We start from the raw sequence: 17,696 nt of genomic DNA, 5'->3' as shown, positions 1-17,696 counted from the left end.
AGGTGTCTGTTGCTTTAAAACAAAAAAAAAACCAATGGCTCTTGAAAAGTCCTTTTCAAACTGATCCTAAACTGAAGTTTTGAGGTTTTCCCAGGCTTTTCTCCCTTCTAAAGCATTCATTCCTGTGGCCTCAGAGGTGTGGCTTTGAGTCCAACTGATTCTAAAGCTCCGTTTAACCATGTAAATATGTGATCCTGGCAAGTGTTGCAAGTATATTATCCATTAAATATTTGAACTTAGGAGAACTGAACATGAAAATCTTAATTAGGTTTTTCTGGTAGTCCCTATTTTACTTTCCCAATCATCTTCACTTTTTAAAATCTGGAGAGTAAATAGTTGAATTCTTAGAGCTTTCACCAAGGAATATTTCCCATAACTTAACTGCTTCTAATTCAGAGCAATAGTATTACATACCATCAACTCGTGTACCAGGAGGTCCATTAAGAAGGTAATCTTGTTACTAAACAGAACATCAGTGCAATTTTCTGAACAGTTATTGCAGGTGAGGCTGTAAACACTGACTGCATTGCAGAGAGACCTAGTAGAAGGAAAAAAACACCATTTATAAAACTTGAGCAGCTCTTCCCTATACAATTTAAAATACATTAAAATCAATGGTACAAAAGCAACAGGCATGGGACGGCAGTCACTCTGAAAAACTAAGCAAATATAGGTGAAAGGCCCATCAGCTAGATATAAAAGCTTGTAATTTTTACCCAAAGCTCATTGCTCATTAGAATCTAACACTTGTCTCTTACTAATTTTTTGGTTGCAGCAGCAATGGAAACATACTATCCGGTATGTTTTAATAATGTAAGATTAGGTATTATCCAGGAACTTGGTGATCTAGAATTCTTTGACTAATACCCAGGAGAAAGGGTTTGTCAAAGCTCCTGTTGCCAAACTCCTTGTCTAAGATAAGGGCTGATAATGCAAGGTGGGAACATGTAGGAGGAGAAACCAGAAGTCTTCTCTGTGAGACAAGGACGGCAGCCCCAGGCTGGGACCAGCACATCCACTTGGAGACTGTACGGACAAGGACTCAGAGCATCTCAGCAGACGATGACCTAGAAAGCTTAGCAGTCTACAGTCCAACTGACTGAAGAAATGTTTTTCTCTTAGGGATTAAAAAAAATATATGCCATTGTTCAAAAAGCTTTTGGAACAACAAATTTATTATCTCTTGTATTTCTATGGTGTTGGGTGTAACTTCTTTTTCATTTTCTTGATGAGTCTGGCTGTAAGTTTACCAATTTTCTTGATCTTTTCAAAGAAGCAGCTCTTAGTTTCACTCATTTTTTTCTCCTGTTTTTTTAGGCTCTATTTCATTTACCTGTGCTCTGATCCTTATTATTTCTTTCCTTCTACTAAATTTGGGCTTTTTTGTTTTCTTTTTCTAATTCCTTTAGGTATAAGGACAGACGGTTTGAGATTTTTCTTGCTTCTTGAAGTAGGCCTGTATTGCTATAAACTTCCCTCTTAGAATTGCTGTTGCTGAGTCTCAAAGATTTTGAACTGTTGTGTTTCTATATTCATTCATCTCCTGTGCTAGGCAGACAAGACAGACAAGCTGTCCTCACGGAGCTGAGGCTCTAGTGGGAAAGAGATGGTGAGATGAACCACTGTTGTATATGTAATCATCTGTTTATCTGATATAGTTACAACTTGCTTCACATAACTGATAGGTTCCTGAAAACTGGGCACAACAGGATATACTGGTTATGAGTAGAGACACTGGAATAAGATATACCTAGGTTAGAATCCCAGTTCTGCCATTTTAGAAGTTAGCAAACTAGTAATTTAACATTTCATCATCCATTTTCTCACCTGTAAAACTGGGATAGAAATATCTAAGCTTCACTTGGTTATCATAAGAATTAAATGAGATAACACATGTAGAGTACTTAGCACAGTGCCTGGCCCATAGCATAGTTTAATACTTAATAAATGATAGCCTTTAGAAGGGTTATTAATCTTATTATTCTGGTAATGAATAAGGCACAAGTAAAAAACTGAATCCAATTAAGGCATGCAGTAGAAGCTATTATTTCCAGGACATTAAGCACACTGCTTCCCGAATTTTTTCAAGGAATACTGGCAGGAATTATGAAAGGACTCTATGCCACAGGGAGGCCAGAGGAGGCCCCGCTCTGGGTGGCCGCTCAGTCTCTGAGTACTGTACAGGAAAACCGCGGCCCACATGTGTCCCACTTACAACACATGTGGGTCAGAGGCTCTACCTAGAAAATCTGCACAATTCATTTATTAGATAATGTATCTAGATTTTGCAAAATTTTCCTTATAATTTAAAAAATAACATGCATTTATGATAACAGATAATTTAAAAGAAAAGTGTAATAAGTTTTGGGAAGAGAAGGACAAATAATAAAAAACTATCAAGAGATAATTTGGTATTTGAACTTGCAGTTCAAATTTTTTTCTTTTATCATTCTATTTTTTATAAAGGTATTATTGATATACACTCTTATCAAGATTTCACATGAACAAACAATGTGGTTACTACATTCACCCCCATTATCGTGACTCCCCATACCCCACTGCAGTCCAGGCCCATCAGTGTAGCAAGATGCCACAGAGTCACTATTTGCCTTCTCTGTGCTACACTGTCTTCTTCCTGATCCCCCCTGCACCATGTGTGTAAATCATATATAACACCCCAAATCCACTTCTCCCTCCCTCCCCACCCACCCTCCCCCACCCCTCCCCTTTGGTAACTGCTAGTCCCTTCTTGGAGTCTGTGAGTCTGTTGTTGTTTTGGTCCTTCAGTTTTGATTCATTGTTATATTCGACAAATGAGGGAAATCATTTGTTACTTGTCTTTCTCCGCCTGGCTTATTTCACTGAGCATAATATCCTCCAGCTCCATTCATCTTGTTGCAAATTGCAGAATTTGTTTCTTTCTAATGGCTGAATACTATTCCATTGTGTATATGTACATCTTCTTTATCCATTCATATAGTGGTGAACACTTAGGTTGCTTCCATATCTTAGCTATTGTAAATAGTGCTGCAATAAACATCAGGGTGCATATGTCTTTTTGAAACTGAGAAATTATAGTTTTTGGGTAAATTCCTATGAGTGCAATACCCAGGTCAAATGGTATTTTTATTTTTAGTATTTTGAAGAACTTTCATATTGCTTTCCACAATGGTTGAACTAGCTTACATTCTCACCAGCAGTGGAGGAGAGTTCCCCTTTCTCCACATCCTCGCCAGCATTTGTTGTTCTTAGTCTTTTCGATATGGGCCATCCTAACTCATGTGAGGTGATATCTCATTGCAGTTTGTGTTTGCATTTCCCTGATAATTAGTGATGTGAAGCATCTTTTCATGTGCCTGTTGGCCATCTGAATTTCTTCTTTGGAGAATTGTCTGTTCAGATCCTCCACCCATTTTTTAATCGGGTTATTTGCTTTTTGGGTGTTGAGGCTTGTGAGTTCTTTATAAACTTTGGATGTTAACCCTTTGTCAGATATGTCATTCACAAATATATTCTCAAATACTGTAGGATGCCTTTTTGTTCTGTTGATGGTGTCTTTGGCACTATAGAAGCTTATGAGTTTGATGTAGTCCCATGTATTTATTTTTGCTTTTGTTTCCCTTGCTTGAGGAGATGCATTCAGAAAAAAGTTGCCCATGTTTATATTCAGGAGATTTTTGCCTCTGTTATCTTCTAACAGTTTTATGGTTTCCTGACTTACAATTAAGTCTTTGATGCATTTCGAATTTACTTTTGTGTATGGGATTAAACAATAATCCAGTTTCATTCTTTTGCATGTAGCCGTCCAGTTTTGCCAGCACCATCTGTTGAAGAGGCCGTCATTTCCCCCATTGTATGTCCGTGGCTCCTTTATCGTCTATTAATTGACCATATATACTTGGGTTTATATCTGGGCTCTATAGTCTGTTCCACTGGTCTGTGGCTCTGTTCTTGTGCCAGTACCAAATTGTCTTCATTACTGTGGCTTTATAGTAGAGCTTTAAGTTGGGAAGCGAGATCCCCCCTACTTTATTCTTCCTTCTCAGGATTGCTTTGGCTGTTCAGGGTGTTCTGTGGTTCCATATGAATTTTAGAATTATTTTTTCTAGTTCATTGAAGAATGTGTTGGTATTTTGACTGGGAATACACTGAATCTGTAGACTGCTTTATGCAGGATGGCCATTTTGACAATATTAATTCTTCCTATCCATAAGCATGGGATGTGTTTCTATTTGGTATCTTCTTTAAGTTCTCTCATGAGCGTCCTGTAGTTTTCAGTGTACAGGTCTCTCACTTCCTTGGTTAGATTTATTCCCAGGTATTTTATTCTTTCTGATGCAATTGTGAATGGAATTGTTTTCGGGATTTCTCTTTCTGTTACTTCATCATTAGTGTATAGGAGTGCAACAGATTTCTGTGCATTAATTTTGTATCCTGAACATTGATGAACTGAGATATTAGATATAGTGGTTTTGGAGTGGATTCTTTAGGGCATTTTATGTACAAAATCATGTCTTCTGCAAATAGGGACAGTTTACCTTCTTTACCAATCTGGATCCTGTTTTATTTCTTTTTGTTATCTGATTGCCATGGCCAGGAACTCCAGGACTATGTTAAATAAAAGTGGAGAAAGTAGGCATATTCGTCTTGTTCCCAATCTTAAACGAAAAGCTTTCAGCTTCTCCCTGTTAAGTATAATGTTGGCTGTGGGTTTGTCTTATATGGCCTTTATTATGTTGAGGTACTTGCCCTCTACACCTCTACATTTTGTTGAGAGTTTATATCATGAATGGATGTTGAATTTTGTCAAATGCTTTTTCGGCATCTCTGGAGATGATCATGTGGTTTTTGTCCTTCTTTTTGTTGATGTGGTGGATGATGTTGATGGATTTTCTAATGTTGTACCATCCTTGCATCCCTGGAATAAATCGTACTTGATCATGATGGATGATGTTCTTGATGTATTTTTGAATTCTGTTTGCTAATATTTTGTTGAGTATTTTTGCATCTATGTTCATCAGGGATATTGGTCTGTAATTTTCTATTTTTTGTGGTGTCTTTGCCTCATTTTAGTATAAGGGTTATGCTCTATGCATAGAATGAGTTTGGAAGTATTCCTTCCTCTACTTTTTGGAAAACTTTAAGGAGGATGGGTATTATATCTTCATAAATGTTTGATAAAATTCAACACTGAAGCCATCTGGTCTGGGATTTTATTCTTAGGTAGGTTTTTTATTACCAGTTTAATTTCATTGCAGGTACAGGTCTGTTCAGATTTTCTGTTTCTTTCTGGGTCAGCCTTGGAAGGTTGTATTTTTCTAGAAAGTTGACCATTTCTTCTAGGTTTTCCAGTTTGTTGGCATGTAATTTTTCATAGTATTCTCTAATAATTCTTTGTATTTCTGTGGTATCCATCGTGATTTTTCCTTCTGATTTCTGATTCTGTTTATGTGTGAAGACACTTTTTTTCTTGGTAAGTCTGGCTAGGGGTTTATCTATTTTATTTTATTGAAGCACCATCTCCTGCTTTCATTGACTCTTTCTATTGTTTTATTCTTCTTGATTTTAGATTATTTCTGCTCTAATCTTTATTATGTCCCTCCTTCTACTGACTTTGGGCCTCATTTGTTCTTCTTTTCCTAGTTTCATTAATTGTGATTTTAGACTGCTCATATGGGACTGTTCTTTTTTCCTGAGGTAGGTCTATTTTGCAATACACTTCTATCTTAGCACCTCCTTTGCTGTGTTTCACCAATTTTGCATTATTGAACCATTATTGTCATTTGTGTCTATGTATTGCTTGATCTCTGTTTTTATTTGGTCATTGATCCATTGGTTATTTAGGAGCATGTTATTAAGCCTCCATGTGTTTGTAGGCTTTATCTTTTTCTTTGCATAATTTATTTCTAGTTTCATATCTTTGTAGTCTGAGAAGTTGTTTGGTGCAACTTCAATCTTTTTGAATATACTGATACTCTTTTTGTGGCCTAGTATATGATCTATTCTTCAAAATGTTCCATGTACATTTGAGAAGAATGTGTATCCTGCTGATTTTGGGTGGACAGTTCTGTAGATGTCTCTTAGGTCCATCTTTTCGAATGTGTTGTTCAGTGCCTCTGTCTCCTTTCTTATTTTCTGTCTGGTTGATCTGTCCTTTGGAGTGAGTGGAGTATTGAAGTCTCCTAGAATGAATGCATTGCATTCTATTTCCCCTTTTAATTCTGTTACTATTTGTTTCACATATGTGGGTGTTCCTGTATTGCATGAATATTTATAATGGTTATATCCTCTTGTTGGATTGAACCCTTTATCATTATGTAATGTCTATCTTTGTCTCTTGTGACTTTCTTTGTTTTAAAGTCTATTTTATCTGATGCCAGTACTGCAACACCTGCTCTGTTTTCCCTATTAGTTGCATAAAATATCTATTCCCGTCCATTCACTATTAGTCTGTGTATGTCTTTGCGTTTGAAGTGAGTCTTTTGTAGGCACCATATAGTTGGGTCTTGTTTTTTTATCCATTCAGTGACCCTGTGTCTTTAGATTGGTGCATTCAGTCCATTTATATTTAGGGTGATATTTATCAATAGGTATGTACTTATTGCCATTGCATGCTTTAGATTCGTAGTTACCAAAGGTTCTAGGGTCACTTCCTTACTATCTAAGAGTCTAAATTAACTCACTCAGTATGCTATTACAAACACAAACTAAAGGTTCTTTTTTTCCCCTCCTTTTTCTTCCTCCTCCATTCTTTATATACTAGATATTATATTCTGTACTCTTTGTCTATCCTTTTTGATTACCTCTGGTGACATGTATTTAACCTTAGGACCATTTCCATCTATAGCAGTCCCTCTAGAATACACTATGCAGACGATATGTGGGAGCTAAATTCTCTCAGCTTTTGCTTATCTAGAAATTGTTTAATCCCTCCTTCAAATTTAAATGATAATCTTGCCAGTTAAAGTATTCTTGGTTCCAGACCCTTCTGCTTCATTGCATTAAATACATCATGCCACTCCCTTCTGGCCTGTAAGGTTTCTGCTGAGAAGTCTGATGATGGCCTGATGGGTTTTCCTTTGTATGTGACCTTATTTCTCTCTCTGGCTGCTTTTAATAGTCTGTCTTTACCCTTGATCTTGCCATTTTAATTATTATTTATCTTGGTGTTGTCCTCCTTGGATCTATTGCGTTGGGAGATCTGTTCACCTACATGACCTGAGACACTCTCTCCTTCCCCAGATTGGGAAGGTTTCAGCAATTACTTCCTCAAAGACACTTTCTATCTCTTTTTCTCTCTCTTCTTCTACTGTTATTCCTATAATACAAATATTGTTCCATTTGGATTGGTCACACAGTTCTCTCAGTATTCTTTCATTCAGAGATCCTTTTTTTCTCTCTGTGCCTCAGCTTCTTTGTACCTCTTCTGTAATTTCTATTTCATTTACTATCTACTCCTCCCCATCTAATGTGCTTTTAATATGCTCCATTGTGCTCTTCAATGATTGTGTCTCCATCCTAAACTTGCTTCTGAGTTCTTGAATATTTTTCTGTACCTCCATGAGCATGTTAATGATTTTTATTTTGAAATCTCTTTCTGGAAGATTTATTAATTCAGTCTCGTCTCAGTCCTTTCTCTGGTGTTGAGATTTTGCTTTGAGCCAGGTTCCTTTGACATTTCATATTTGTATGTGGCACCCTCTAGTGCTTATAAGCTCTACTCTCTGGAGCTACTCAGCCCCTGGAGCGATACTGGGGATTGCAGTGGAGTGTTGCTGGTGCCTGGGGGGAGGAAATAGCTAGTTTCTGCTTCCCAGCTACTATGCTGTCCCCACTGCCAGAACAAGTTGGCCAAACACACAGGTGTAAGCCTCTGTGCTTTGTGTTTGTAGCTGCCATAGGCGGGGCGTCCCTCTGGCTGTCCTGACACCAGAGCAGGGACTGCCGGTTTGAGTGGAAGGTGCAGGCTAGCCGGGAGGAAGAAACAGCAGGGTGTGTATCATGGTGGGGGTCTTTGAGCTGCATAGTCAGCCAGGGGAATGGAGTGCCTGAAGATTGTTTAAGTTCCCAACTGCTGGGCAGAGTGCACCTGGACAATTTTGTCTACTTGTCCTTTCTCCTGAGCAGTAAGCTCTGTGCAATTCATGGCTTTTTAGGAGCCCTCTTACTGTTAGGAAGTCTCTCAGACTGCCTGCCGAGCTCAGCTGTATATGAATTCCTGTTTTTCACAAGCAGCTGGAATCTCCGTCTCTTCAGGTATTCCGCCTGTCTTAGCTTTCCAACCCCACTAATCACCAGAGCCCCATGCAATGTAGGTTTGTGCTCCCAGAGCAGATCTCCAGGGCTATGTGTTCAGCAGTCCCAGGCCTCCACTCACTTGCTGCTCTGTTTCTCTTCCTCCCTCCTATGATCTGGGGTGGGGGAAGAGCTTGGGTTGTGCTGGTTTACAGCTTTGGTATGTTACCCTGTTCCGTGAGGTCTGCTGTTTTCTCCAGGTGTGTGCAGTCTGGTGCAGCCTTCCTTCCTGTTGCTCTTTCAGGATTAGTTGTATTAATTATATTTTCATATTATATGTGGTTTTAGGAGGAGGTCTCTCTCACGTCTCACAGTACCATGTTTCTGAACTTCTAGTCTTTTTTTCCTATTCTTATAAATATATATTTGTTTAACAAATATAATGAATATTTCTCCATGATATTTAGTATTCTCATGTAGCACTGGACCTCACTTCTTAAAAAGGAGTACTTTCTTATCCAGAAGCTTAAAAGTTTTCAAAATCTTACTCACACCAGTAAGGATCACCACCATCCAAAAGACAAACAACAACAAATGTTGGCGAGGTTGTGGAGAAAGGGGAACCCTCCTACACTGCTGGTGGGAATGTAAATTAGTTCAACCATTGTGGAAAGCAGTATGGAGGTTCCTCAAAATGTTCAAAATAGAAATACCATTTGACCCAGGAATTCCACTTCTAGGAATTTATCCTAAGAATACAGGAGCCCAGTTTGAAAAAGACAGATGCACCCCTATGTTTATTGCAGCACTACTCACAATAGCCAAGACGTGGAAGCAACCCAAGTGTCCATCAGTAGATGAATGGATAAAGATGTGGTACACATACACAATGGAATATTACTCAGCCAAAAGAAGAAAACAAATCCTACCATTTGCAACAGCATGGATGGAGCTAGAGGGTATTATGCTTAGTGAAACAAGCCAGGCAGAGAAAGAGAAATACCAAATGATTTCACTCATATGTGGAGTATAAGAACAAAGGAAAAACTGAAGGAACAAAACAGCAGCAGACTCACAGAACCCAAGAATGGAGTAACAGTTACCAAAGGGAAAGGGACCTGGGAGGACGGGTAGGAAGGGAGGGATAAGAGGGGGGGAAAAAGAAAGTGGGCCTTACGATTAGCATGTATAATGTGGGGGGGGCATGGGGAGGGCTGTGCAACACAGAGAAGACAAGTAGTGACTCTACAGCATCTTACTACACTGATGGACAGTGACTGTAATGGGGTATGTGGGGGGGGGGCTTGGTAAAGTGGGGAGCCTAGTGAACATAATATTCCTCGTGTAATTGTAGATTAATGATACCAAAAAAAAAATCTTACTCAGATACTCAAACCACAGAACAGATGAAACCAGAACTCCGTGGACTGAAGCAGATGTGGGGAACCCAAGGCCCTACTATACTCCTCCTCTCAGAGGGCCTGAAGGGCCCCCCAGAGCCCTGGGTATGTGTTCTCCAACAGTGTAAGGTAAAAAGTACTGAGCCTTGATACAATTAAAATTTAACCTGGTAACTTTCTGAATAGGAATGGCAACCATAGTACAGGATGCAGAAAAAAGTGTGTGTACATATATTTGTGTATGTATTCATGTATGTATAGGTTTATACATACATACACGTACATATATACATGGAAATCACCTTGGTTACTAATTTTCATATCCTTCCAGAGATAGTCTATGCATATGCAAGGATTTATTTTTCCCCTACACAAATGATATCTTACAAGACTTGGAGGTTGAAGTGAGTCAAGGCCACTTTCCTGCGGCTCTCAGCTGTTGCTATTAAGCAATACTTGGAAATGTCAGGCTTTCCTGCAGCACCATTCCAGGTTCCATTTTCCAGTTTCTGAGTGCCAAGCACCAGGGGGGTAACTCTGGTCCCTTGATTTCCTGATCTCTGATCTGCAGCTTCAGGTACCCATTCTGTGGTTCTCTGGGTGCGAGAGACAGTTGTGTGCGGCGTGAACTCATTTCCTTCCTGACTGGTGCTGGTCTCAGAATGCAGCACCCAAAGGGGACATGCCTGCATTGTTTTGGAATCAATCCAAATGCCTACAACTTCTTCCAACAATTCTGTAAGCATCTAATGGCTTACTCTAAATTCCTTTTCTGATTAAAATCCTTAAACTGAGAAATAGTGAATGATTTTAAAAAGCTGAACAATGTCAATCTAGGGATACAAAATTTTACTTGAATCAACCCCTTACTATTGTTGTGTCAATTTTCAGTGTTATAAATAATACTGTTTTAACAGTCAGAGTTCTTTGTTACAAGCCACTGGAAGAAGGCTCTGGTTGATTTAAACAAAGGAAATTAGTTGACAGGCTACGGGGTGTTATCACAGAACTGAGAAATCATAGGTACAGATGTTACATTGCCAGAGCTAAAACCCAAATCCCACAGCACCAAGCTGATTTGTCATAAAAACCACAGGAACAGTATATACCAGTTTGAACTCACACTGTGACTCCGGATAGTAGACGCAGCTGCCTCCAACGTTCAAAAGCCTGGAGTTTGGGGTGTCTTTTTCTTACTGATTTATAAGGCTCTTTACTGATAATAAGGATGTTCACTTTTGATCAAGTGTCGCAAGTTAATTTTTCAGTTTGCAAAATTTAGATGAATTTTTTTGTCATAAAGAATGTTTTCATTTTTTTGTGATAAAACCTGTCAAACTTTCCTTTAGTAAAGGAAACTTTGTGTCAAACTTTGAATGACCTTCCCACTTTAAGATAAGAAAAATCATCTTTTATATTTACTTCTGGCACTTCCACAGATTTTACATATAAATCCACACTATAAAATTGATTGTGGGATAAGATACAAAGTAGGGATTTACCTTTTTTTCCAAAATAAAGTTGCCATTTACACTAATCTTTCTGTTAATTATTGTGCTCTTCTATTTAAAATTTTTATTGTTTTTTATCTTTCCCTTAATTATTTCAAAAGATTTTCTCATTAAAAATACAGCAAAGGATTAATATATGTTAATATTTTTTTCAGTATACCTACTGCCTTTCATTTTACTTCTTATTTTTAAGGTATTTTTTATGTATCAAAACTAAACAGGCTTATGCAGTCTAATAATTTTTATTTGTTGTTTTACTTTTTATTCCCTTCCTTTTATCCTTTAAAAAGTTCTTCTTCATAATGAGATAAGGTTACTATACATTTTTATTTAGCCATTTGTATTTATTTTTTCTTAAATTATCACTATGTGTGGTAATTTTATGGTTTTATGATTTACTATTAATTCATTTAGAATTAATTTTGGTGTGTGGTGTGAAGCAAAGCTTAAATTTATCCTGCACTCCGCTCCCCACCCACCCCAGGCCACCACCAGTGGGGTTATTGAATAACCCATCTTCTCTCTGCTGGTTTGAAATGCCACTGTTATCATAACTATACATAGGGTATATTCCCTGGTTTCCTAGTCTAATTGATAATTTTGTTAAGAATTGTGTCAGTATCACATTGTTTTGTGTACTACAGCTTTATCGTAGGATTAATATATATAATTGTAGATCCCTAAAGGCTTAAAACAATGAAGTTATTACATTCAGAATGAGTATAATATAATGAATATAAGGTTCCTCACAGAACCTTATAGCTCTATCATCTGTATCTTATTTTCCCTTTGGTTTGATCTATAATTTTATGGCCTTGATTTTTACATTCTATTTTTGTGTTTTATTCAATAAAATTCCTACAACTAGTCTAAAATCTTTTGTGGGATATCGTAAGACATAAACATACATGTAAAAAAGGCAAACAACACATGGTATGGGATTTTTGTCCTAATATCCTCGGTGCTTTCCATTAAAGAAGATGCATTTACTGATTAAGTATAATTTTATCATTATAAATTGATTTATCATTATAAATCATTATAATAATGATTTATATCATATATAAATCATTATTATAGATGGGATGTACATCTATATAATCTTACACTCCAAAACTCTCCCAAGAACTTTCCACAAAGAAACTTTCTGATGAGAAAAAATGGTGGGAGGAGGGGAAGGGATGACCAAAAACTCTCAGGAAAAACTTGTCCACTCAGTAAAACTTGTTTGAATGACCACCTCTATTTGAAGAGCACCTGTCTTAGAAAGATCATTTCTTTGAACCCAGCCTGGGTGGTCTGCCCAAACAGCTTTCCCTGTAATTTAAAACTCAAATGACTAGAAGCATTTTTTAACATCAAACAGAAAGCCCCAGATTTTAAAAGTATCTTCTGAGAAGACATTAAAATCTTACTGTCTACTCTGTCAAAAGTACACAGTGGTTGGGTTGAGATAAAGGATTTCTGCTCCAAATAATCACGACAATATGAGTGAACCTTGTGTCAGTAAGTCGTCTCACTGAAAATGTTTCCTCTGAAAAACAGAGGACAGAAAGGACATCATAAAACTGGGTATGATGGCAATCAGTGTAGGAACATATTATTATACAAAAGGACAGTAATTGAATATGAGTATAGTACACTTCAGTCATTAGAGTAGTGCCTAAGACATTATGAGATAGTTAAGCAGAAAAGCCCCAGGAGTTATAGCCTAAGAGGATTTCAAAATAGAACTTAGGTAGTACATAGTTTATATCCTTATGCAGTATGCAGTGGTTAAGATGTTTCAGAAAACACTGTTCACCCAAATCCACTGTATTATACCTGAGTCCAGACGGTAGACACTGTAAAACAATTGCCATGGGCATTTTAAAACCACACCCCCAATACATTTTATAATTTACCAAATATTTTTGGTTTGCATTAAGCATTTAATAAATGATAAACAGTATATGGGAGAGTGAATGGCTGCAAGTTTCAGCAAAGCAAAATTCTGTGCCAAGTAGACAGCAAATACGAGACACATCAATAGAGCTTTGAAGAAAAAATTGGAATTTTCGTCAATTACTGTTTCAGCCCTCATAAAAAAGGGATTGACTTGAGGTGGGTAAGTATAGAAAAGGGACAGATCCTCACAAAACAGAGGATGGTTAGCAAATGATAAGGAAGTAGTTTGAGGCAAGATTATCTAGGTTGAACCAGTACATACAGACCTGGAATGATATCAGTTCTTTTGGGAAGGGAAAATGAATGTTAAAACTAGAGCCCAATATATATTATAATTTACCAAATACTTTTGGTTTGCATTAAGCATTTAATAAATGGTACATAGTTTATATAAGTTTTCATTCTCAAATTGTTTTATTTTTAAAAAGCTCTAACTGAAAATAACTTCTTTAGGTATTATTTAAAAAGATGCCTCTGAAACTAGGGAAATCTAACTGCAGTTAGAATTCTAATACCCTAACTGGACCCACAAAATGAATGGCCTCCTCAGCAGAGTGGGGCTTGTGATGTAGGCTTGGTTCTGCAGGGGTGCCCACCTAAAAGCTGCATGTGCCAATGTGTGACACTGAAAACTGAGAGACTCATGCCAAATCACAGGGAACTCTATTCTATCACACAGCTACCCTGTTACTTCCGTGCAAGGTCCTTTCCTGACTGAGCATTTTTTGGAGAGTCCTCACAGAATATAGCATGGAGTTGGCTGAGCACAGATGTCTAATGAAGGGACAACTGCCTTGCTTGTTTCAAGCAGGATATACAAGAATGTACAACTGTGGAATATATTAACATATCAGTTAACCACATTTTCCACTGTTGCACTTTTTAAACACTGACTGGAATGAATAGAGGTGGAATGAATGAACCCCACAACCTACTTAAAGATAATATTTCTTGCAAATTTAATACTGATAACTCAGATTCAAATTCAGGACTAAGGGGTTTTTTTTCTTTAAACTCTTCTGTATCACCACTCACTTTGCCTTCTCTGACACTGAGAATCCTGGTCCTCAAGGACACCAAGGTTGACAGAATACCTGTAATTACTCATTTGCTTTATATCACATTACAACACACAAAAGCTTCAGAATAACAAAATAAACAGTACCACCACTTATGGTTAGTAAAAACAGTTCGAAATATTTGACATATACCATACCCATTCCTCACCTCCAGTGAGGTCCTATTTACAGTGTCAGAATTTAGTTATTTCATACTATATTCTCCCTCTTAGTCTTCTTTAGTTTTAGTGTTATAATTATATATTTAATGCTCACTACCAGACTGTATGTCAATTTGTCTGTAGTCATTTGCTTTTCTGAAGTTTGTTCTTTCTATTAGATTCCTTAGGAAGGTCTTGTGTGGGAATAGTATTTCTTGAGTTAGTGCATGTTAATTAACAGTGTGTCTTGTGCCTTTATAAAGGAAGGTCAATTTTGCTGGATATAAAGTCCTTGGCATATATCTTTTTTCTAGAGTACATTAAAAATGGTAGTCCGTTTTCTTCTGAAATGAAGTATTGCCTTTGAAAGTCTGGTAAGTTTTCTTTCCCTTATAAATCATGTGCACATTAAAAAAATTGAAGTACAAGGTATACAAAGTTAACAGTCATACTCTTTAGTGTACAGAGATTTGATAAATGCATTGAAGTAGTGAAACCAACACCACAATAAAGATATAGAGTCCTAACCTCCCCAAATTTCCTTTGGAAGCCCCTTTTTAGTCAACTTCCCTCCCAACCCCTGACAATCACATATCACTTTTCTATTTTTAAAGTTTTGCCTTTTTCAGAATGTCGTGTAAATGGAAACATTCCTTATGCAGCCCTTTGAGTTTGGCTTCTTTCACTTAGCCTAATGCATTTGAGATCCATCCATGTTGTTAAATGTATTAATCTGTTACTTTTTTATTTCTGAGCAGTAATCCATTGCATATATAGTTTCTATGCTTATGGATTGCTTATTCATTCACCAGTGGAAGAATATTTGGGCTGTTTCCAGTTTGGGGCAATTATGAATCAAGATGCTACAAACATTCATTTACAAGTTTTGGTGAGAACATATTTCTAAAATTTCGTTGGGGTAACTATCTAGGAGTGGGATGTCTGGGACAAATAGTAGGAATATGTTTAACTTCATGAGAAACTTACTGTTTTCCAAAGTGGCTGCATCATTTTTCATTCCCACCAGGAGAAAGTTCTAATTACTCTGACAGCTCACCCGTACTTGATAGTATCAATTTTGTTTTATTGAGCAATTTTAATAGATGTAATGAAGCATCTTATTATGGTTTTGTTTCCTAATGATGATAAGCATCTTTTCATATGTATATTTGCCATATGTCTATCTTCTTTGGTGAAATATCAATTCACATCTTCTGCACATTTACTAACTTTTATTCTATGATGTACCCAAAGAACTTAAACACTTCCTGGTCCACAGCAAGAACTCAAAAATATATACCAACTGACAGAATGAATGAATACTCTCTTTCTCACCCAACTTATAAAACATGTGGAAACTTAATAATCTTTAAAACATAAAACAGGTAAAATCAGCTCATATTTGCAAACACAAATGATATCAGATCTATCTCTTAGGTCATCCCTATAGAAAGTAGACTGTACTGTACATTATTGAACCAACGAATTTCAAATTGTAAAACCATGAGTGCCTGTAGACTGTTAACAGAAAGACTATTTCTTATTATGTGTACAAACTTATTAATTGTGGTAAGGGATAGAATTTTCTAATGCAGTCTCATTTTAGTACTGTGCATTGGATCTACTGCTCCAAATAGATTTTGTATGTATAGTACTGATCAGAATAATGTGTTGAATAAAACTACAGAGAAACAGTATTTGACACAGAAAAAATATTTGTAAGAAGTCCTGTAGTCTTGCATATACAGAAACCGTTGTAACTGTTATTTTATTGATAAAATTAGAAAATGTTAAATGAGTACAATTTGATAAGTAAGTCTTGGTTAATAAGAAAATGGCTTCTTAGCAAGAAATTTGGGGATAGAAGAATGATGTGGAATATTTTACAAGAGATTATGCATTTCGACATTTTCGCAGTGTACATGGGGACATTTGGGTCAGTGGGAGCTGTGAACAAAGAGGAAAACTTCTCCCACTGGCTCTGTGGTGACTAGTCTCAAGTGCACTGCCTTTCCTGCCTCCAGATTTCTCCTGTGATGGTAGAACACTTGGGGTGGGTGGGGACAGCAGGAGAGCCAAATCCAGGAATAGTGAATCTTAGCTCAAGACAGGCATCTTCAAGACATGCTAGGAATGCTGCCTGATCATCCAATCTTCACTGTGGGGATGATAGGCATCTTACATTTCAGTTTGTCCCAAAACAATGCAACAATCGCTCTGCCATGTGAGGACACATTGAGAAGGCAGCTGTCTCAAGCCAGGAAAAAGAGCTCTTCTCAGAACTCACCCATACTGGCTACCTCAACTTGGGCATCCAGAACTGAAGAAGTCCATTGCTTATAGACCTGCCCTATAAGAAATGCTAAAGGAAATCCTTCAGGCTCACATGAAAGGACACTAGATGGTAACTCAAAGCTTTACAAAGAACTAAAGATCTCTAATAAAGGAAAATACACACACCTGCCTCTGGAGACACGGACATGTATGTCTCACATCAAGTCCCTGGGTGGATTGGACTGCTTCTCGACTGTGGCTGGAAAGGCTGGAGCCAAGCATAAGACCATTTCATGATCGCTTGAGGTGTAGATAATCATGTAATAATTAAATGTGGGAGAACGGGTTAAAGATAGCGGCATGAGAGGTGAGACAGACAGGGCTCCTCCTAAAACTGCATATAATACAAAATACAATTAATACAACTAATCCTGAAAGAGCAACAGGAAAGAGGACTGTGCCAGACTGCATACACCTGGAGAAAGGAATAAACCTCACAGAACAGGGTAACGTACCAAAGCCGTGGCTGGGCAGGACCCAAACCCTTCCCCCACCCCATCTCACGGGCGGAAGAGAAATGGAGCAGGGAGGGAGTGAAGGCCTGGGACTGCTGAATACCTAGCTCCGGAGATCTGCTCTGGGAGAACAAACCTACATTTCATGGTGCTTGCATGGTACTCTCATGATAAGGGGGTTGGAAAGCTAAGACAGGCAGAATTCCTGAAGAGACTGAGATCCAGCCACTTGTGGAAAGCAGGGATCCATATCCAGCTGCTCTGGGACAAAAGAAAGGGAGGCAGTGTGAGAGGCTTCCTAACAGGGAGAGGGCTGCTAAAGGGGCAAGGACTGCACAGAGCTTGCTGCTCAGGAGAAAGGACACGTAGACAAAATTGTACACGTGCACTCTGCCCAGCAGGTTGGGAGCTTTCACGATCTTCAGGTGCTCCAGCTCCCTGGCTGGCTACACAGCTCCAAGGACCTCCTCCGTGATACACAGCCTACTGTGCCTTTCTCCCAGCTACTCCCACACGGCTCGCAAACAGGTAAATTAGGCCAGCCAGAGGGAAGACCTGTCTAACAGCAACTACAAACACAAAGCATAGAGGTTTA

The 17,696-nt window shown here is 37.9% G+C and overlaps 1 protein-coding gene across 5 annotated transcripts in view; it reads right to left on the bottom strand.

Moving 5' to 3' along the window:
• Positions 1-17,696, bottom strand: part of SCAPER (S-phase cyclin A associated protein in the ER) — a 539,898-nt gene that overhangs the window by 107,565 nt on the left and 414,637 nt on the right. For all 5 annotated transcript variants that reach the window (XM_036907601.2, XM_036907605.2, XM_036907603.2 and 2 more), the window contains one exon: positions 415-538. In XM_036907601.2, coding sequence (XP_036763496.2) covers positions 415-538 — 124 coding nt within the window. The remainder of the gene's footprint in view (positions 1-414; positions 539-17,696) is intronic.

Source organism: Manis pentadactyla, chromosome 11, assembly GCF_030020395.1.
Source record: "Manis pentadactyla isolate mManPen7 chromosome 11, mManPen7.hap1, whole genome shotgun sequence".
Taxonomy (NCBI): domain Eukaryota; kingdom Metazoa; phylum Chordata; class Mammalia; order Pholidota; family Manidae; genus Manis; species Manis pentadactyla.
This window is presented reverse-complemented; position numbering and strand designations above follow the sequence as displayed.